At 39.5% G+C, this 23898-nt stretch overlaps 1 protein-coding gene across 1 annotated transcript; it reads right to left on the minus strand.

The window, feature by feature from the left end:
- Positions 1-14895: 14895 nt before the first annotated feature.
- LOC149390391 (RNA polymerase II transcriptional coactivator KELP-like) lies at positions 14896-17870 on the minus strand. Its single transcript, XM_089619764.1, has 4 exons — positions 17809-17870; positions 17237-17261; positions 16891-16995; positions 14896-15376 (listed from the first exon to the last, which is right to left on the minus strand). The coding sequence occupies exons 1-4, from the start codon at positions 17868-17870 to the stop codon at positions 15266-15268; spliced, it is 303 nt and encodes a 100-aa protein (XP_089475890.1). The 3' UTR covers positions 14896-15265.
- Positions 17871-23898: the final 6028 nt, after the last annotated feature.

The following is a 23898-nucleotide window of genomic DNA, read 5'->3' on the forward strand; positions in this document are numbered from 1 at the left end:
TGCTTATTCATTAATAAAAAGTTGAAACGTTCATTCAATCTTCCTTGTCTGAAGCTTTATGATAAAACCTTAGTCTTTTAGTCCATAAACAAACTAAACAACTTACGAAGAGACAAATGTAGATTTGCATGAACAAACTCTTCGTAGTTTGCTTAAAACGATATATTCGCAATCTTAGGGTCAAAGGACTATTGACCTCAGTATGATTGTTAGAAGAATCTATGATGTCTGGTTATGAGGCATTGAGAGTTGGGGACTCTATAGTTCTTCTAGGTATCTTCCGAAGGTACTGAATTGACCAGTGCACTTCTAGAGACAATATAAGAACAAACCATTTAACCTCTTATGTCTCGAAGTCACTATGTATGAATTGCATCATGCTTACCTTAATCCTGAAATGAGACATGCCATTTCACACCTTAGTATTCTCATTTGAGAAAGTCAAAGTTCGGACTCACTATGTGATTCCGAACAAGGCCTATTGGTGAAGTACTAAGTTGTGAGTCTGTCATGAGTAACTTTGTGAAGTTCTCATAGATATGGAATTCATGTACAAGATTGCTGAAATGCAATGTATGTCACCTCATGCTTTGTTCCTTGGAGTGTGAATAAATGAACTGGCCAGTGTCCAAATTGAGTCCTGACTCTTTTGGATGAAACAATGTGACTTGTTAGCTCCTCGTCAATACATTGTTTCTAACTTATTCACAAGCGACAAAGGAGTTGAGGAAATAACAGCTAGAAGGGTAAAATGGTAATTTAGTAAATCCCGACTAGTTGATGTCATTCATGAAGGGTAAACATAGATAATATTCAGTGGATCCGCTCATTATAATTAGGTGAATTCTTGAGTAGAAAATAAATTCATTTGAACCGAGAGATTTTCAGTGTCAACTCTTTAGTGGAGTCAGTTGGCATTAAGCTAAACTTGGAAAAGGTTTGTGAACTTTTGAGTCCAAGTGTTTAGCTCAAGCTTTGTTCATTTGGGTCCATGAGGTCACTGTCACGAATCACATCGAGTAGGAATAGTTAAACTGAAAGCTAAGTCAAAACAAGAACGAGACAGTTTTACGAAAATTGTCAAAAGGGTATTTTTGTCTTTTTGGACATAGGACGAAAAAAATGTCAATAAATTTTTTTGACATTGTCATATGATGACAAATGAAATAAATATTACTCAGCCATATTAGTGTAATTGGGCCTTGAGGATTAATTTCATTTCATAGAATTTTACTTGAAAGTTCTTAATGGGCTTTTCTTATGTTGTCATGAACAAATGAAGAAACATCTAGAAGCTCCTTCTAGAAGCTCAAATTTCGTCCAACCCAAGGAAAATAAGGCTGAATTTCGTTCATGCCATAGTGGGAAAGAGAGTTTATTTTGTGCATTGATGTATGAAGATACTTGCCAAAAGAAAAAGGGGAAACAAATTTCCTTAAGAAGGAAAGTGCATTTTCGGCCAACTAAGAGGAAATCAAATGAGGAAACAAATCCTAAGCCTTCATGAGGCATGTTGGACGTGCAAGGCAATAGGAAAAGAGGAAACTACCTTTTGAAGGTAATCCTCCTCCTATAAATAGGAGCCTCATTCCTCACATTTCATTCATCCAAGTTTAAGAGATTTGAGAGACTCTCTCTCTAGAACTTTGGCCGAACTCCTCTCTCTCTCTCTAGTTTATTTTCGATTTTGTTTTGGCACCTAGGTCCTCATTTGACCTAGAGTTTAGCTCTGCGACTTCAAGACTCGTTCTTAAGTCGTAGTGTTTAAAAGTGCCCACTCACTGATTCCTTTTATTTCGAGTGATTTAGTGATAGAAACTATCGTGGTTGCTCGAGGTGCCGAGGAAAGAAAGAGAGACGTGCTGCGAGGAGACGAGGTTGCAAACTTTCCAAAAGCTTCTACAAAGTTCAAGCTTCAAGAAAGGTTAGTAAACTTCTATACTCATAATAGGTTTTAATTACATGTACTTGCTCTTTGTCTAGGTTAGTAAAAACTGTTTTTACTTGAAAAGAAATTTTTTTAAAATTCCGCCGCTTCCCGAAGCGTTTAATCTTTTTCTTAAACCCTAGATCAATTCCAACAAATGGTATCAGAGCTATGGTCAAAGAGATGCATGTACATGTTTTTAAAATTATGAGCTTGAAAATCGTTTTCGAAAGTTTACTAATTTTGTGACAAGTTAGAATTGTAATCTTAGATTTTTTTTAATTTATTGCTCATGCCTTTAAATTAAAAACCATGTTGGTTTTCTATGATTTTGGGATGTTTTTAAAACACATTAGAATCAGTTCTAAAATTTTTTAATTTTTTATATTGAAAAACGTGTTTTAAAGGTTTGAGAAATTTCGAGTAAATTTTTTTGACTAGTTTTGATATCTTGCTAGTTTCTTATTTTTACTTGAATCGTTTTATGCATGTTGTTATTTCTTTTATTCTATGTTATTACCCTGCTAATAAAACACAAATAAAAGCTTTAAACAACATCTTAAAACGTTCCGTTACACTTGATTCTTTTTCGCACCTAAGTAGGACCAAGCTTTAATTTATTTCTTTTTCTTCGAGCTGGAGTAAACCCGCATTAAAAGTGGCATAACTCTCTGCTCAGAAATCGAAATTTAATTATTCTTGAATCAAAGTAAAGCTCTGTCTGTCCTCTGTCCAATGCCACCGATTTCGGCTCAAAAGGACATCGGAGCCGCCAGATATGGCGATTTTACTCCGAGGTGCGCGGCTATCTGAAACTCCAGTTTTTTAGAAATCCGGATTTTCAAACCCCACTACCATGAGTTATAGAACTCTAATGAGAAAATTTTCTTGAGCAAAATGTTTTTCATATGATTATAAACATGATGTGTAAAGATTAAAAGTTTTGATTTTGGAAAGATTAATTGAAATTGAATTTTTACAAAACTAGTTTGAATTTTGAAAAACCGTTTTCACTTTCAAACTTGAAAATATTTTGTCATCCAATTCAAATAAGTTTTCAAAATGTTTTCAAAACTATATCTATATCACATATGTTCAAAATCTATATGCTCTTGAAAATTTGAGTGGGAGGTCTCCTTGTAGACAAGCCTAAAAGATGTGTAATCTCAAACTTTCAAGTGTTCGAGTGAGTTGAAGTTCACACTTCCCCCACGCACTTTCCCGAAATAGAAAATAGGAAAAGATCGAGTATGTACCTTGTGCCTTTATGCACTAATACTGCTCTGAACATGTCGATCTAGGATTCTCTTCTAGTTGTCCGCTCTGTCGCTCTCTAACTAGGAAATTTGTTTCCGAACTTATAAGAGTCGATGAACCAACTCCAAAAACTAAGTGGGAGGGTTATATTCGTTGTTTGTAACCCACGATCCCCAACACTAGTGAAAGATGCAATAACGTGGGACTAAGAGCCGCTCTTGCGACCCTCACTTAAATGTGAGTACTCCAAGGCGTTATTGCTTCGATCATTGCTCAATGAGCTACGTCCGAGAGTGATGCAATGATGGCAAGGCCTCCCCTTGGGGGATTGTTTTTCAAAGCTGATCTTTTGGACTAAGTGGTTGGTTGCACACTTAGGCTCAATCCCTAGTATCCTCCCTTGAGGCTCTGCGAAAGGATGTGAGTGATCAAACCAATTTAAAAGGTGGCTAGTCAAAATAGATGTATTGACATCTTGGCTTAGCATTAATGATGTGTCATTTACTTATAAATGGAGATTTTTTGCGGCCTTCTCTTGAGGGAGTAAATTATCGTTTGGTTTATAACACCTTTGGATTTTACAAAAGTCTTAATAAAACTTAAATCCTAAACCAAAGACTAATCATAAACTTGTTTCAACTTACATAGGCAATATGTCTCTCAACCATCTCTCAATCTTTCTTTCCTCGAACAAACTCGAAAACGAAAACTACGTAGATTCGAAACGTAACCTCGACATAATACCTACCGTTAACAAGCACAAATGGCCCACTCACCACCCCGTGTCCTCCTCTGACGAATGATGATTCAATTCAAGAGGACAATGACGCCCTAGCGGCCTGGCTTCGATCCGATGAGATTGTGAGGTGCTATATCTTGGCATCTATGAACAATATGCTGAAAGAGCAACATCGTGACATCGAGACTGCCGCTGACATGCTCTACAATCTCCTTGAGATGTTTGGAGGGCAAAGGCATCAAACAAGGCTACAAGCAGTCCGACAGTTTATGAACTGTCATATGCAGGCTAGGACTCCTGTTGGAGACTTCATGATACTGATCATTAGTTTTCTGAATAAAATGGAAATCCTAGGATCTGAGATTGATGGGAAGAATATCATAGATATGATCTTAGAAACTCTCCCCGCATCTCTTGATACCTCCAAGATGAACTACTTCATAAACAAGCTAGAGTACATTGTTACCAAGCTTATGAAGGAACTTCACACTGCTGTAGGTCTCACTAAGACAAAGAGGAATCAAGGAGAGGCACATGCTACTGAGCACAAAGCCTCCGCCTCTGGAACTAAGAACAGACCTTCCAAGGCCGATAAAAAGAACTGTCCCGCCTATCTCAAAGCAAAGGAACATAGTATTGTACTAGTTACCAAAGCATGCTTAGTAGCTGATAATGTATCAACGTGGATTCTTGACTCCGCTGCTACTAACCATATTTGTTGTTCCTTGAATGGTTTCAAGAAAACCAAAAGCTTAGAGGAAGGCGAGTTCTGTTTCAAATGGGGTGATGGGAGCCTGGTGTCTGCAAAGGCTGTGGGATCCGTGACGCTGTCTTTTGAAGACCGCACTTTAAACTTGAATAATGTATATTTTGTTCCTACCTTTGGGAAGAACTTAATATCCGTTGCTCGTCTTCGTGAGCAAGATTATTGTTTAAAGTTCATTAAGAATGGAATTCGTATTTCGTTTCCTGATAATTCTTTTGTCACTGATGCATGTATGAAGAATGCTCTTTTCTACATCTATCCCACTCAACCTTCTCTTTTAGACACCGAAATAGATAATGATCTAATTAGGGAGCCAAAGAGGATCAAACTTTCTGAATCCTCCGATCTAACAACATCAACATACCTCTGGCACTTAAGACTTGGTCATATCAGTCTAGATAGGATTAAGAAACTTGTGAGGGATGGTCCACTCCAAGCCTCTGCAATAGGTTCACTACCTACTTGTGAATCCTGCATAGAAGGAAAAATGACTAAGCGACCTTTCTCCGATAAGGGTCGAAGAGCCACTGAGTTGCTGGAACTAATACATTCTGATGTATGTGGACCGCTCAACCAACAGGCACGTGGAGGAAACGAGTACTTCGTTACCTTCACTGATGATTACTCAAGATATGGGTTTGTCTATTTGCTTAAACACAAATCCGAGACCTTTAACGTATTTAAGGTCTTTAGGGCTTTAGTGGAAAAGCAAACTGGCAAAGTGATCAAAACCCTTCGATCTGATCGAGGTGGTGAGTATATGTCTGGAGAGTTCGATGACTTTCTTAAAGAAAGAAGGTATCGCTTCTCAGCTTACCGCACCTGGCACACCTCAACAAAACGGAGTGTCAGAGAGAAGAAACCGAACTCCTATGGAGATGGTTAGATCAATGATGAGTTACTCATCACTCCCGCTTTCCTTTTGGGGATATGCCCTTGAAACAGCCGCCTACATTCTGAACCAAGTTCCGTCCAAAACGGTTCCTGGTACTCCTTATGAACGATGGACTGGCCGTAAAGTGAATCTTGGCCGCATCCGAATTTGGGGTTGCCCTGCACACGTGCTGAGGCAAAAGACTAGCAAGTTGGCTAGTAGGTCAGAATTGTGCCTGTTTGTAGGATATCCGAAGGAAACCAAAGGTTTTACTTTCTATAGTCCCGAGGACGATAAGACTTTCGTTAGCACGAATGCTCGTTTCCTTGAGGAGGACTTTATGAAGGATGCGAAACCTAGAAGCAAAATTGTGCTTGAAGAAAAGTTGGGTGAGGAAGCTTCTACCTCATCTGTAAGAACTGTTCTTACCCCAACTGAAACACAACCTAACTCATCAGAATCTCGTCAAGTAGTACTTCGACGTAGTGGGAGGGCTGTTCAACAGCCTGACAGGTACATGTCTTATGGAGACTCTCTTGTAGCCGTCTCCGACATGGATGACCCTGTTTCCTATAGCCAAGCGATGGCTTGTTCTGAATCAAACCTTTGGCTTGACGCCATGAAAGTTGAAATGCACTCTATGTATGTCAACAAAGTCTGGAAACTTGTAGACCTTCCTGAAGGGATTAAACCCGTAGGGTGTAAGTGGATATACAAGAAGAAAAGGGGTCTTGATGGGAACGTCGAGACGTTCAAAGCACGACTTGTGGCGAAGGGGTATACCCAACAAGAAGGGATTAACTATGAAGAAACCTTCTCGCCAGTCGCGACGCTTAAATCCATCCGCATACTCCTATCCATAGCTGCAGCTCTCGACTATGAGATCTGGCAAATGGATGTCTAGACAGCCTTTCTGAATGGCAATCTTGACGAGCGCATTTACATGGCTCAACCAGATGGTTTCGTGGATAAAGGTCAAGAGACCAAGGTTTGTGAGTTGCTTAAATCCATTTATGGACTAAAGCAAGCATCTAGGTCATGGAATATTAGATTCGATGAAACTGTAAAGAGCTTCGGCTTTGAACAATCAATAGATGAGCCTTGTGTTTACAAGTTAATACACGAAGGCAAAGTTGTGTTTCTGGTACTATATGTCGATGATATACTTCTCATTGGTAATGACGTGGGTAAGTTATCTGAGGTTAAGGTCTGGCTAGCAAAGCAATTCGATATGAAGGATCTAGGAGAAGCCGCGTACATTCTGGGAATCCAAATCCTTCGAGATAGGAAAAACCGAACCCTGTCGCTCTCTCAAGCATCTTATATTGATAAGGTGATGGATCGCTTCTCGATGCAAGACTGCAAGAGGGGTCAAACACCCTTTAGGCATGGAGTTTCACTCTCTAAGGACCAGTCTCCCAAGACTGCACAAGAGATTGAAGACATGAGGAAGATTCCTTACGCCTCTGCCGTAGGAAGCCTCATGTATGCTATGCTTTGCACTAGACCTGATATATGTTTCGCCGTTGGCGTAGTTAGTCGTTTCCAATCCAACCCTGGACCCGAGCACTGGATTGCTGTTAAGCATGTTCTTAAGTATCTTCGAAGAACTAGGAACTTGATGCTTACATACTCAGGTACTGACCTGACTATGACGGGATATACCGACTCCGATTTTCAAGCGGATAAGGATTCCAGGAAATCCACTTCGGGATCTGTGTTCATCCTTAATGGTGGAGCTGTTGTGTGGAGAAGTATTAAGCAATCTTGCATTGCTGACTCCACAATGGAAGCAGAATATGTGGCTGCTTGTGAAGCATCCATAGAGGCTGTATGGCTTAGAAAATTCCTTAAGTATTTGGAAGTTGTTCCAAACGTCGACGAGCCCATGACCCTTTATTGTGATAATAGTGGGGCTGTCGCTAACTCAAAGGAATCTAGAAGCCATAAGCGCTCTAAACATATTGAGAGGAAATACCATTTGATTCGAGAGATCGCGCAACGCGGAGACGTGGAGGTGAAGTAGATCTCTGGCAGATCCATTCACCAAGGCCCTAGCGAACATGGTCTTCGACCAACTTCGAGAGGGATTGGGCATGTAGGACTACTCACATCTTCTTTGAGTCAAGTGGGAGTTTGTTATCAATGGTGCCCACAAGAAGAGTAGTAGTGTCTATTTGCGTACATTTGATGTAATATAGTCTCATGAAGACTCTTGCTTGTAATTGCTTATTCATTAATAAAAAGTTGAAACGTTCATTCAATCTTCCTTGTCTGAAGCTTTATGATAAAACCTTAGTCTTTTAGTCCATAAACAAACTAAACAACTTACGAAGAGACAAATGTAGATTTGCATGAACAAACTCTTCGTAGTTTGCTTAAAACGATATATTCGCAATCTTAGGGTCAAAGGACTATTGACCTCAGTATGATTGTTAGAAGAATCTATGATGTCTGGTTATGAGGCATTGAGAGTTGGGGACTCTATAGTTCTTCTAGGTATCTTCCGAAGGTACTGAATTGACCAGTGCACTTCTAGAGACAATATAAGAACAAACCATTTAACCTCTTATGTCTCGAAGTCACTATGTATGAATTGCATCATGCTTACCTTAATCCTGAAATGAGACATGCCATTTCACACCTTAGTATTCTCATTTGAGAAAGTCAAAGTTCGGACTCACTATGTGATTCCGAACAAGGCCTATTGGTGAAGTACTAAGTTGTGAGTCTGTCATGAGTAACTTTGTGAAGTTCTCATAGATATGGAATTCATGTACAAGATTGCTGAAATGCAATGTATGTCACCTCATGCTTTGTTCCTTGGAGTGTGAATAAATGAACTGGCCAGTGTCCAAATTGAGTCCTGACTCTTTTGGATGAAACAATGTGACTTGTTAGCTCCTCGTCAATACATTGTTTCTAACTTATTCACAAGCGACAAAGGAGTTGAGGAAATAACAGCTAGAAGGGTAAAATGGTAATTTAGTAAATCCCGACTAGTTGATGTCATTCATGAAGGGTAAACATAGATAATATTCAGTGGATCCGCTCATTATAATTAGGTGAATTCTTGAGTAGAAAATAAATTCATTTGAACCGAGAGATTTTCAGTGTCAACTCTTTAGTGGAGTCAGTTGGCATTAAGCTAAACTTGGAAAAGGTTTGTGAACTTTTGAGTCCAAGTGTTTAGCTCAAGCTTTGTTCATTTGGGTCCATGAGGTCACTGTCACGAATCACATCGAGTAGGAATAGTTAAACTGAAAGCTAAGTCAAAACAAGAACGAGACAGTTTTACGAAAATTGTCAAAAGGGTATTTTTGTCTTTTTGGACATAGGACGAAAAAAATGTCAATAAATTTTTTTGACATTGTCATATGATGACAAATGAAATAAATATTACTCAGCCATATTAGTGTAATTGGGCCTTGAGGATTAATTTCATTTCATAGAATTTTACTTGAAAGTTCTTAATGGGCTTTTCTTATGTTGTCATGAACAAATGAAGAAACATCTAGAAGCTCCTTCTAGAAGCTCAAATTTCGTCCAACCCAAGGAAAATAAGGCTGAATTTCGTTCATGCCATAGTGGGAAAGAGAGTTTATTTTGTGCATTGATGTATGAAGATACTTGCCAAAAGAAAAAGGGGAAACAAATTTCCTTAAGAAGGAAAGTGCATTTTCGGCCAACTAAGAGGAAATCAAATGAGGAAACAAATCCTAAGCCTTCATGAGGCATGTTGGACGTGCAAGGCAATAGGAAAAGAGGAAACTACCTTTTGAAGGTAATCCTCCTCCTATAAATAGGAGCCTCATTCCTCACATTTCATTCATCCAAGTTTAAGAGATTTGAGAGACTCTCTCTCTAGAACTTTGGCCGAACTCCTCTCTCTCTCTCTAGTTTATTTTCGATTTTGTTTTGGCACCTAGGTCCTCATTTGACCTAGAGTTTAGCTCTGCGACTTCAAGACTCGTTCTTAAGTCGTAGTGTTTAAAAGTGCCCACTCACTGATTCCTTTTATTTCGAGTGATTTAGTGATAGAAACTATCGTGGTTGCTCGAGGTGCCGAGGAAAGAAAGAGAGACGTGCTGCGAGGAGACGAGGTTGCAAACTTTCCAAAAGCTTCTACAAAGTTCAAGCTTCAAGAAAGGTTAGTAAACTTCTATACTCATAATAGGTTTTAATTACATGTACTTGCTCTTTGTCTAGGTTAGTAAAAACTGTTTTTACTTGAAAAGAAATTTTTTTAAAATTCCGCCGCTTCCCGAAGCGTTTAATCTTTTTCTTAAACCCTAGATCAATTCCAACAAGAAGGCACACGGCTGACGACGGACTTGAGGAAGTCACTTGTGCGCAAGCCTTCAATGATAGCGGCAATTGCATCACCGTCGTCAAAGAGGTCAACCTTATTCGATTATTCAGTGAATCGGACGAGATATCAGCTAAGAGACTCGCCACTCTCTTGCCTGTTGACCACATGTACATTTTGGTCTTCTTTTGGACCATAGATGTAGCGAACCGTGCTAGGAACATGTCGTTCAGGTCTTTGAACGAGTGGATACTTCCCGGCCTTAAATTCTTGGACCACTCGAACTCGGGTCCGGCGAGGGTAAGACTAAAAGCTTGGCACATGGCACAGGGAGCGACACCCTGCATCATCATCCAGGTTTCATAATGATGGATGTGGTAAGTGGGATCCGCTTTTCCATCATAGGGAAATTTCTCGTGCACACCTCGGCCAGTATCTGGGCAGCGAAAGGTGAGGAATTGACCACATCGAGACCGGTAGTTGGAGTAACTCCCTGTTCGGGAGGAGTCAATTACCGCCTCTCATTGGATCCTTGACCCGTGCGGCGGTTCCTGTTAGTTGGGGCCACCAGGGGAATGTTCGGTCGAGAGCTTAGTCGCTCTCTCAGGTCATTGCCACGCTCGTTGCGCTGAGCAGTAAGATGATCCCTGAGATCGGGGCTTGCCGCACGGAGGCGCAAGCTTCGTCTACAACGGCGCGCTCTTCGCGTGCCGTGACTTTTCGCAACATTCTCCCTTTGACCAAGTCGGTCAAGGGCCGAACGTCGGGAGTTCCCCTCTTGGGAGGCCGCAGGTACATCCCCTGTCTTGGGTGAGGGGTTTGAAGGACCGACTTCATTCACGGCGGGGAGTCCCCCGTCCTTCGTGAGAGAAGTCTCGATATCCTCTGAATCGCCAGTGCCCTCATAATCAGGATCGCGGTCGCGACTTTCCTCATTGAGATCCCCATAAGGGATCACAGCGTTATGCATAGGTCGTTTTGTAGCCAGTCGGCTGTGGTACCTCGCATTCTTCGCCTTTAGTTGGCGGATATTCTCCTCCAACTCCATGATGCGGTCGTCCCTGCTATCTGGAGATGGAGATGGTGAACGGGTCAAGCTCTCTTCAAGGAGCGACTCTTCATCACCATGCGTTATCAGGGTTGTTAATGCCCTCAGAATGTATGGGTGGCTGACTACTCATCTTTTCTCGAGTCCGAGAAAGTCGAGTTTTCAAGAGAAAAGAAGAAGATGGACAGAAGGGATTTCGGGCTGAACAAGTCGAGAAGTCCCCTCCTTCTAGCACCAAAATGTTGTCGCACAAAAATGAACAACTATTAAACGCTTCGGGCGGTTCGACCCAAGGCCAGACCAAGTGGCCGCACCCGAGTCAAAGGTGTGAACTCGAAAGCCTCGAGCTGGGTTTCCTCCAGTCGGAGGGCCTCTCGGAGGAGAGAAGGGGTGAATAGGGAGAGTGACCGTGCCTTTTTGTGTAGGCTGCCTACGTACCCTCGTGAGCAGGGATCAGGTCAGAACGTAGTTCAAGGCGTATGTAACGCTGAATGAGGCGCGGAGCCTGGAGGGTGTGCTCGACAGAGGAGGCAGAGCGCGGAGGAGTCCTCGGCGACGTCTCAGAAATCTAGGATCGAGTGACCAGAGAGAGAATGTGTGTTTTCTCTCCCTTGGAGGAGGGAGAGACTCTCAGTCGAAAGTCCCTTGTCGTGGCGGGCGCGCGGGAAGCGTAGGGAATTTTTGGTGGAAAACCCTGGGACCACGCTTGGGTACTAGATTCGGCGTTCGATCAAAGGTAGCAACGTCCAAGAGTCCCCGAGAGTGCTTCGGAACCTCTGAGAACGAGAAAACTTGTAGAAAGTGCTTCAGGCCAAAGGTGGCATCCAGAGAAGCAGAGAGAAGAGTGAATATCAAGTGAATGAATGAGATTGAATATGATGGATTTCCCCTCAAGGAAAGTGGGTATTTATAGTAGTTGGAAGGGGCTAGGAGGCTTGTTTCTCATCCATGTGGGACTGGAGAGCACGCTCTCCTCGAAAGGAGGAGCGGCGGGGGGTGCGCGGCGCGCAGAAGCCCCTGCGCGGCGCGCTCCGCGCTGCGCGTGCGAGGCGTGCCTTTCGGACAGCGCGCACGCTGAACCCAGGGGTGTGCGGCGCGCAGCCCCCTAGCGCAGCGCGTGCCTCTTTCGAGGGGCATATGGCTCATCTCGTCGGCCGTTTTCGGGCCTTGGAGGCCCTTGATGTCCCGGCCCGTCGAGCCTTCGGGACTCGAGATTTCACGCAAGTCGCGTGAAACATAAAGTCTCTACTTGAGCTACCATGGTCGACACGAGGATCCGACAATCGACTCGTGGACACATGACTCTACTCAAGGAGTTATCTTGACCTGAAGAGTATGACTCGACTCGAGAAGCAAGGCTCGATCCGAGGAGAACGACTCGACTCGAGGAGCTGAAAGTTCGGCACGAGGACCTACCCATCGACTCGTGTCAGAAGGCTTGCCGCTCTTTAGGACCTCTGGCCTGACCATTGGCCCTTTGAACAACGCGTTTTCTTGGTTTCCCAGGTTTTCCGAAAATGACCGACAACAGGCACATATAAAACATTGTAAAGGACAAGATCAGAACTAAGTTTGACATCACCAATGGAATGCACAGGTATCACAATGCTATTTGTTAAAGTAACTGTAGAGTTCTGTAAAGACTGTAATCTAAGAAATAAAGACTTCTTAGCACAAATATGCGTAGTGGCACCTAAGTTAAGAATCCAAGAACCAATAATAGAACTATATTGTGAGTGTATAGAGTTGACCAAACTGTTCAAACTTGCTTGGAAGGACGTCATGTTGACATCACTGGTGGTCTGAGTTGTTGTAGTCAACTGGTTGGAGAGGTTGCTGATAAGCTGATGGATTTGATTTGTGGATAGAGTCGAAGCGCCTTGAGTAGAGATAGATCCTTCAATAACTCTTCTAGATCTTGATGCTTCCAAAACATTAGCTCGAGTTTTGGCCTTGAATTTGTATCCAGGTGGATAACCGTGGATTTTGTAGTATTTATCCACGGTATGCCCTAACATCTTGCAGTGAGAACAAAGAGGACGATGTTTAGCTTGAGTCTTGAGCTTCTTTTGATCATCGCGCATAGCCATGGCCAGAGAATTGGATTGATCATTCGTTGTATCCACTCCAATCGATCGTTGTCTCTTCTTGTGAAAGCATCGCGTAGACCTTACTTATCGGAGGAATTGGCTCCATTAGAAGCACATGTCTTCGCGCGTGAGTGTATGTTTCATTGAGCCCCATGAGGAATTGCATAACGTATTCGGACTCAACAAATTCACTCAGTTTCTCTTTGCCTCCACAAGTACATGCACATGTACACTCTGGTCGAATTCACAGAGGTCTTGATAAACGGATTTGAGCCTTGTGAAGAACACTCCTATCGAATTCTGGTCTTGAGTGAGATTGACAAATTCACGGCGTAGCTGAAAGATCCGTGGGCCATTGCTTTGCTAGAATCGATCTTTTAGATCACTCTAGATGCTTCTTGCAGTGCCGCCAAGAAGAAGACTCGATGCGATCTCCTTGCTCACTGAGTTCTGATCTAGGTGATGATTGTGCTGTTATTGCGACTCTAAAGCCGAAGGAGATCCGGCTCTTCTGCAGACGGTTTTGTGATTGTGCCATCGATGAAGCCTAGTTTTTCTTGGCTTCAAGAACGATCATCATCGCGCGACTCCACGGCATGTAATTGGTGCAGGACGAGACTACCTTCATTCAAGTCGGAATGATGGATATAGTACGTCGAGAATTGGTCCTCGATGGTTGACCAAGGACGAGGATTTTCGGTGACTCCGGTGGGAAGATTCTCCATTGATGAGAACTCTGTGTTTGCCATGGATGCAAAGATCTTCAGAGATTAATATCGAGAAAAGAGAAAGAGCGATTAAGAGGAAGCGAATCTGCTCTGATACCATATTGAGTTTGAGAACTCGATTGTCAAGAAGAGGGAAAAAAAAGAGAACTATGAATTCGATACGTTTAGAGAGAGAAGTGAAAAGAAAGAAAAAAAAAAAGGAATTCATTATTGGAACCGAGAAAATCCTTGTATTTAAACAAAGTTAAACGAACGTTTAAAAAGGAAAAACGACAATAACTTTACAATACAAACTAAACGACAACAAACTATCATAAAGTTATTTCCTATACTATAACTCCAAAACTTATTAAGCTTAATTTTAGCTTCTTTTTTTTTTTTTTTTTTTTTAAGTTTAACCGAATTGTTTGGTAAAACAACATTTAATCCGTAGCTTTTGAGAAATAGTTTTTTTTTATGCTAAATACTTATTTTAAAAAAAAAACTTTTTACTACAGAAAATCCTCAAAATCTTAAAGAATTTTTTATAAAAGCACAAAATGCTAAATGGAGCCAATATATTATTCAGTTGTTGTTCATTATTAATGAATATTTAATATACTTTTAAACATTTTGTTTTTTTTTTAATATATTTGTTAATTACCTCAAGGAGTTTCACCGCAGATAATTCAAGAACTATTATTGGAGTCACATTTTCATCTATAAACTCATTTTTGGAGCTATATTAATCCTCTAACTAATGATTTTGTAATACTCTAGTCATATTTGAGTGAAAAAAAAAAAAATATTTTCTGTGCCGCTAAACTTAAAACATATTTATAAATTTAGAAAGAGAGAATAAGATTTTTTTTAAAAGCATAAAATAAATTTAAATAAATTGTTCATCATTTTTAAAGAAAAAGTAATATTAGAACAAAGTCTTATATAAAAAAAAAATCGAACGTTTTATAGCTTTGACTATATATATAATTTAACAAGTTACTTAGGTAAGCATATTCTAAATTAAGTTTTTAAAATGTTAAATTTAATTTAAAATAAATTATTAAGGATTAAAATGCTACGAGATCAATAGCTTGGGGACTATTTTAGTACAAAAATTAATTCAGGGGAACTATCACTAGCATATAAATATAGGTACCATTTACGAGTCTGTTCAACTCTTTCCATATATGATTTCTGTCAATCTCTATGCACATTGTTGGGGGGAAACAAAACTCTAGCAAATTAGGTGTAACGGCAAAGAAAGCTTATATAAAAAGACAACTGTTCTGGCGAGGTTCGAAATAACCACCATTAGCCTCCTAATTTCATAAAATAGAAATTACATTAACATATAACAGAATTAAAAAGCCAACGGAACAGAAGTTCAATCTCTCATATTAAGTCTAACCAAACCGATACAGCATTATGATGTGTAGAGAAAAGACCAGGAACATCAGAATTTTAAGAGCCAACAAACCAAATGGAGATACCAAAAAGACGAGATTCAGAGATAACTTAACAGACATGGAGTTATGTGATTGATAATCACCCAGTCCGTGATTCCAACTTCTTAATGGCTTTTTCGATGGCAGGCACATTGTTTTTAAAGGCTGACCATTGCTCCTCAGTTAAACTAATCCCTGGGAGAAAATTATACTATAAACATTAGCATTTCCTCGATCAATGAAGTACAAGTAGCAGATCAGCAGACGGCACAAATTTTTCGAAACAACACCAATCCCACCAACCTATTTTAAAAACGTTTACCCTATAATTTTACATTAAAGACAAGTGCATAGCTAAGGTCACACGGCTATGCATTATTTCCGTAACAATTCAGACGTCTATCATTTAGAAACGTTACAAACCAAACATTCATTTTCTGTCACCCTGAGAAATAATGTTCTTATAGTACGGATTACAAAACTAAACCCAAAATTACTAACAAGGGTGTGAAACATACCCTATGATCCAACACATCATGACCAACTAACACTTGGAATTTCTTCTTGGTAACGTTTTGTTGTTTGCCAACACGTGGAAGATGTTTGGAGTTATTATTTTATCACGACGGTTATCATAGTCCTAGCAGAGCAGAAGTCTTAGACTCTTGAGTTGTGGAGCCTAGTTCATCGGCAAAACTATGAAGACCTTACGGTGAAAATTAATTATAATGCAAGGGTATATTGGGAATTCAGGCTTGTATCTGTTAGCCCTTGTTTTTTACACTATTTATACTATGGTAAACCCCTTACTATTATACTATTCCAATACCTAAGATTTTAACATTACCAGCAAATGAGAAAAAGGAAAGAGCTGGGTATGGCTATGCACTACTCTAAAAGGAAAAGAAGAACTTAGAGTAAATGGCCACTTTAAACTCATTGTTTATCAAAATGGCCATTTCAAACTCATTGTTTATCAAAATGGCCATATATTTATTTACTCCGTACATATTTCTGGTGTTGCAATTATGCCCTCATTATAACAGCTTCCTATTCTGTTGATTACAAACTTACTCGTTTAATGACTGAAATCTAATCACTAAGATTTCATTCTTCAGTTATACGATTCTAAATTTCATTCTTGATGTTTTTAATTTTAATCACTACGCCAGGGAAGAGATTTAAGAGACACCGACTTATCCCATAAAGAAGCCAGCTTATCCGCAATCTCGCGAAACTTTACTTGAAAAACTAGAAATGGTAATGTCCATCTTCACCAATGGATTTTCTTCCTTCAACTAAAGGCTTGGGATTTTCATATCCTTTTCTCCTCTAATCCCTCTTGTTTATAGAGTAATATAACTTCTACTGTATTTAACCACACTGTAAAGTACTTGATTGTATGATATCCAATACCTAGCATTGTACCGAATCATTCTTTATAGCTTGCTAACTACTTTCACTTCTACAATGGGAGAATACAGATTTATTTTTTTAATAGCACTACAAAGATGTTTCTTTTTTTTAAAAAATAGCACTACAAAGAAATAACTTGACGAAGAAAAAAACAGAGAAATGATAAATATACCTGCTATTTTAGCTTATATCAAATTATCAAACAAACAACACACTGGAATAGTTACCTCACCTAGATTCACATCACTAAAACAAATGAAAAGTATATAATGCTCTAAAATTTAGATATAAATGAAATATAAAATAAACTTTTGAAGTAGGGAGATCTTTGCCGTCTTTCCTAAAGTATTCCCTTATGGACACCAATGTTTTTCCTCTGAAATCTTGAACGATCACTTTTCTCTTATCCGAAAGCTAATTTCCACACACACACACACACACACACATTTAGTCAAACACAAAGCAGACACACACACACACATTTAGTCCAACCCAGAGAATTGATGTTTCATTTTGTTTCACATAATACTTGTTCGGGACTTGATCAAGAATTTCGGTTCTTCAACCCAGCAATCAAACAATATTAGATTAAAAACATGAAATACATTTGTGTCACGCACTTAGTCCGCAATCAGATGGAAGGAAATGAACATACCTTGCATATGATGGGATTGTTTGATCTTTAATCCAACGTGTTGGATCTCAATCCAACGTTGGGCTTATATGTTAAATAATTATGCGTTGTGAACTGTCAATAAAGATGACCCGTTAAAAGTGATCTAATTTTGTGTATGGATATTGGGCTTTAATGTATCTAATAAGTTGTGGGTCTTTAATGTGTAGATCACTATGGCTTCTATTTCTATGACGGGCTGAAATAGGAAACCCGCTAGGTTAACCTAATGGTTGCCTATAAATACAGTTGGTCTCTAGGTCACACGTAATGTCTTTTGTCACTTTCTGATATCCCGTCGTCAGAGTGAAACAAGAGAGAAACAAAGGGCTCTCGGCTTTCTTATTTATTCAACGTGATTCGGTCATGGAATTAGGAGATGGATTTCACCCGTGATATTCGGATCTAACAATTGGTATGAGAGCCAATCATGTTTGAATTCTTAAGAAATTACGGTTTTTTTAATTTCTTTGTTTTTTGGTATCATCAGTTTTTTAATGCAAAAGTTTTTTTTTCTTTTGTTTGATCGATTAATTTCGGTATATGTTTATTGCGTGTATTCGTCACAATCGTGCATCAGAATATTTACAGTTTCGATCATTGTGTATAGTGTCATTGCTATTGCGATAATATGTTGTATTCATTATAATTATCATCTCCTTTTGATCGTTTAACTCATATAACATGAGTATGCTTTTGTGATGATATTTGATTACATCATCAGGTTCCATAGAAATTTTTTTTTTTTTTTTTTTTTTTTTGTAGTTTTGGCTTTTGCGATGTTGGCTTTGACATCAGTCTGTATACACATTAACATATACATTATTTTATTCCATTCAAAATATGCGTATGTCTATACATATGTGATGTTGGGTTTCGGTTTCTTTTGATTATAAAGACTTATGTTTTTATTTTACTTTTATGCCTTAGTATGGAAGATCATTAGAAATATTAATCGCATAAGCAGTTCAGATCAATGGCAATAGGCAGAGACGGCCGTGTGGTTAAAAGGATAGCTGCCTGATTGCCCTAGATTTTTCAGATTAATGCCTATTGGGCCTTCATTTATTTAAAGTGGTGGGTTCAGCCCATAAAAAAAAGGTTAAATTAAATTCAAATCATGGTATTATTTAGTATATATATTTTAAAATAAATTAATTGAAACAACATATCACCAAAGTGGCCTCTCTTGTGGAAATTTATTTATATTAAAATATTAAAGGTATTGTACATGTAATTTTTGTGAATATTTATCGGCTCAAATGAAGGTAAATGTTTAACTTAATTGCATGTATGTTTGCGCTAATAAATACGTGATGATTCTTCGGTTTTACATGTGAATAGTAGATCGGCCCAAAGGAAGATTTATTATTTGATATGTTCATTATTATCAGTATTTGATTAGTGCACCAAGATATCACTTACAAGTCATTATTCTTGTCCAAAGACATAATATTGATGGAGTGCACGGTATCTTGAGATGGGTTTTACCATATTTGAATTTGAATTTTGAGTTTCGGTTTAGGTTTTTCTCTGAGCTTGTTTGTTTATTTGTTTATTGTTCTTTGTATCAGTTACGACTCCTGGAAATATTTCTGCCAACATCAATTCAATTCCTTTGCTGAATGGCTCCAACTTCAAGTCATGGAAGGAGAACTTGCTGATTGTTCTCGGGGTCATGGATCTTGACCTGACGATACGAACTGAAGCTCCTCCGGCACTTACGAACAAGAGTACCTCTGATGACAAGAGGGAGATGGAAAAGTGGGAGAGATCGAATCGCATGTGCATGATGATCATGAAGAAGGCCATTCCAGAAGCATTCAGTGGCACAATGTCCGATAGTATCAAAACCGCTATGGCGTTCCTTGCTGATATTGAGAAAAGGTTTGTCAAGAACGAAAAGTCTGAAATTGGTACGCTCTTGACAAGTCTGATTTCAATGAAGTATAAGGGTAAAGACAGTATCAGGGAGTACATACTAGAGATGTCTCATCTTGCTTCAAAGCTGAAAGCACTTAAGCTTGAACTCTCTGAGGACTTGCTAGTGCATCTAGTTCTGATATCTCTTCCAACACAATTTAGCCAGTTTAAGGTGAGCTACAATTGTCAGAAAGAGACTTGGTCTCTTAATGAGCTCATCTCATATTGTGTTCAGGAAGAGGAAAGGTTGCAGCAAGATAAGACAGAAAGTGCTCACCTAGCCTCGACCTCCAAGAGCGGGGACAAGGGAAAGAAAAGAAAGAAGGATAAGGAAGCTGCGAATACAGCACCTCAGAAGAAACATCAAAAGCAACCAGATAACCCTGAAGAGACTGGTTGCTTCTTCTGTCGAGCTGAAGGGCATGTAAAGAAGCAGTGTGCTAATTATCATGCTTGGCGTGCTAAGAAAGGTATGCTTCTTAATTTGGTTTGTTCTGAGGTTAATTTAGCTTCGGTACCTAAGGACACCTGGTGGATGGATTCTGGTGCAACCACTCACATCAGTGTGTCTATGCAGGGTTGCCTCCATTTCCGAAAGCCAAATGATGCTGAAAGACACATCTGTGTGGGCGATGGCAAGAAGGTTGAAGTTGAAGCAATTGAAAAATTTAGATTATTGTTGAAGACTGGATTTTATTTGGATCTTGATGAAACTTTTGTGGTACCGTCTTTTAGACGGAATTTGATTTCTGTTTCTTGTTTGGACAAATGTGGTTACTCTTGTTCATTTGAGAATGGAAAATTTAGTTTGTTTCACAGTTCAAATATGGTTGGTTCCGGTTCTTTATCATGATATGATAATCTATATTCCATTGAGATAAATGCTTTATTTAATGAATCCTTGCATTTAAGTACCCGAGGTGTAAAGAGAAAATTAACTAGCGAGGATTCGGCCGCGTTATGGCACAAACGATTAGGTCACATCTCTCAAAGGAGAATAGAGAGACTTGTGTCATGCGAAATTCTAGATCCCTTAGATTTCACGGACTTCAATATATGTGTAAATTGCATAAAAGGAAAACAAACCAATAAAAGGAGATTTTAAGCCAACAGGACTCTGGACGTCTTAGAACTTATTCATACATAGGGACATTTGTGGACCTTTTCCAACATCTGCTTGGAATGGTCAGCAATATTTTATAACGTTCATAGACGATTTTTCAAGATATGGCTACATATATCTTATTCATGAAAAGTCACAGTCACCAGACGTGTTCAAGAAGTTCAAAGCTGAAGTTGAAAATCAACTCTGCAAAAGAATTAAAAACGTCAGATCTGATCGTGGTGGTGAGTACTACGATAGATATGATGGTTCAGGTGAACAACATCAAGGACCGTTTGCTAAATTCCTAGAGGAATGCGGTATCGTCCCACAATACACTATGCCGGGTTCGCCCACTATGAACGGTGTTGCTGAAAGATGAAACAGAACGCTTAAAGACATGGTAAGAAGTATGATTTTTCATTCTACTTTACCTGAATCGCTCTGGGGAGAAGCACTAAAGACTGCAGCATATATCCTTAATAGGGTTCCAACTAAGGCAGCGAGCAAAACCCCTTACGAGCTTTGGACGGGCAAGAAGCCTAGTCTAAAACATATGCACATTTGGGGATGTCAAGCTGAGGCAAAGCCTTATAAGCCTAATGAAAAGAAACTGGACTCAAAGACTGTGAGCTGCTATTTTGTTGGATACGCTGAGAGATCCCGGGGGTACAGTTTTATGATCCCACAATTAGGTCAATTTTTGAGACAGGAAATGCTCAATTCTTTGAGGATGTCGAGTTTGTAGGGGGAGATACAGTAAGAAAATTTTTCTTGGAAGAGGAATATGTTAATATTCCCATAGGTGGTATTGACAATGATCATGACTTAACTCCTGACATTGTTCAAGACCCAATTCAAGACAATATTAGGGAACCCCTTGATCAACAAATTGTTCCAGAAGAACAAACTCTACTACCTCAAGAACATATGCCATTAAGAAGATCCACCAGAGAAAGAAGAAGTGCAATACCAGATGATTATGTTGTATTTCTTCAAGAACATGAGGATGACATTGGAGTGAACGAAGATGATCATATCAACTTCCTTCAAGCCATGAAAAGTTCTGATTCTCAAATGTGGATCGATGCCATGAATGAAGAGATGAAATCTATGAAGGATAATGACGTTTGGGACCTTGTACCATTACCAGAAGCTGGGAAACCCATTGGTTGCAAATGGATATTTAAGACCAAAAGGGATTCGAAAGGTGATGTGGAAAGGTACAAAGCTCGTCTTGTTGCAAAAGGTTTCACACAGAAAGAAGGCATCGACTATAAAGAGACTTTCTCTCCGGTTTCCACGAAAGACTCTCTTAGAATTATAATGGCATTAGTGGCGCATTTTGATCTTGAGTTACATCAGATGGATGTGAAGACTGCGTTCCTCAATGGTGACATCCAAGAAACGATCTATATGGTGCAACCAGAAAATTATGTGTCCAAAGACACAAATGATTTGGTCTGCAAACTTAAGAAATCCATCTATGGACTCAAACAAGCATCTCGACAATGGTATTTCAAATTTCACCAAGTGATTATTTCGTTCGGTTTTGAAATGAACTTGGTGGATGAATGTATATACCATAAGTTCTGTGGGAGTAAGTGTATTTTTCTGGTTTTATATGTTGATGACATTTTGCTTGCCAGCAACGATATAGGCTTATTGCACGAAACCAAGAGATTTCTAGCTAAGAATTTTGAGATGAAAGATCTTGGTGACGCCTCTTTTGTATTAGGAATCCAGATATTTCGAGATCGCTCTCGGGGGATTCTTGGATTATCACAAAAAAGGTATATCGAAAAGGTTCTAAAAAGATATGGCATGCAGGAATGTAAACCAGGTGATACCCCCGTGGCTGAGGGAGACAAATTCAGTCTCAATCAGTGTCCTAAGAATGATTTTGAACAAAAGGAAATGTAGACGATTCCCTATGCTTCGGCGGTAGGAAGTCTAATGTATGCTCAGGTTTATACGCGTCTGGATATTGCGTATATTACAGGGATGTTAGGCAGATATTTAAGCAACCCAGGGATGGACCATTGGAAAACAGCTAAGCGGGTCCTGCAGTACTTACAAAGTACAAAAGACTACATGCTCACATATCGGAGGTCAGATCAGATCGAGATCATCGGGTATACTGACTCTGATTTTGCGGGATGCCAAGACAGTATGAAATCTACATCGGGCTACATTTACTTGCTAGATGGAGGTGCTATCTCCTGGAAGAGTGCTAAACAGTCACTTATAGCATCTTCCACTATGGCAGCGGAATTTGTAGCTTGTTATGAGGCGTCCAATAAGGGGATATGGTTGTGGAATTTTGTCACTGGGCTGCGCATAGTAGATGGTGTTGATAGACCACTCAAGTTATATTGTGACAACAAATCCGCTGTACTGTTCTCCAACAACAACAGGAGCTCCACGAAGTCGAAACACATCGACATCAAGTTCTTAGTTGTGAAAGAAAGAATTCAGAGTAGACAATTGTCTATCGAGCACATCGGAACAAACTCCATGATTGCGGATCCGCTTACTAAGGGACTACCACCCAAAGTGTTTCACGAGCACACTGCTCATATGGGTGTTATTTCAGCTCAAGATATTCAGTTCTAGTGGGAGTTTGTTGTTTTGCTATTTTAGTGCTTTTATGTTATAGACATGTTTGATTTTATTTATGATTATTGAGGTTTTTTGCAGAAATTAAGTTTTTGATTTATTTAGACTCTGTTTTTCTAGTATATGGTTTGATCTCACTAAGGTTTAAGGAGGACCAAATGGAAATAGGCATGTTGAGGTCACATAACATGAAATTTCCATACTACACATCCACTTCATGATCCATGTCGTTCAGTTGTATCGATATACGTGACCATTGATGGGTATAACTACGATAGATGTAGCGAATGCCGCTTTGATCCTATGTTGATATGGTTGATGGACCGGATTGGTTATGAGATACAATTTGGTAATGACAGTAAAGTTGAGCTCTTTCGGTTATTTTTGCGATACATAATTATAAGGTTGCACATATAGTCCAAGTGGGAGATTGTTGGATCTTTAATCCAACGTGTTGGATCCTCAATCCAACGTTGGGCTTATATGTTAAATAATTATGTGTTGTGAACTGTCAATAAAGATGCCCGTTAAAAGTGATCTAATTTTGTGTACGGATATTGGGCTTTAATGTATCTAATAGGTTGTTGGCCTTTAATGTGTAGACCACTATGACTTCTATTTCTATGATGGGCTGAAATAGGAAGCCCGCTAGGTTAACCTAATGGTTGCCTATAAATACGGCTGGTCCCTAGGTCACACGTAATGTCTTTTGTCACTTTCTGATATCCCGTCGTCAGAGTGAAACAAGAAACAAAGGGCTCTCTAAGGTATACGTGTTGATCTAGAAGACCAACCGTCATGGATTCATCAGGTACGCTTCCGCTATTGATTTAGGCTTTCTTATTTATTCAACGTGATTCGGTCGTGAAATTAGGTGATGGATTACACCCGTGATATTCGGATCTAACAAGGATTGCCTAGTTTATTTATGCAATGTGGGGGACTAAAGCGGTAGAATGCAGTAGAGCATATAGACTAGAGAGTAGTAGATATGAAATAT

This window comes from Urtica dioica, chromosome 7 (genome assembly GCF_054948205.1).
Source record: "Urtica dioica subsp. dioica isolate 48M chromosome 7, U.dioica_male_clone48M_v1_H2, whole genome shotgun sequence".
Classification (NCBI taxonomy): domain Eukaryota; kingdom Viridiplantae; phylum Streptophyta; class Magnoliopsida; order Rosales; family Urticaceae; genus Urtica; species Urtica dioica.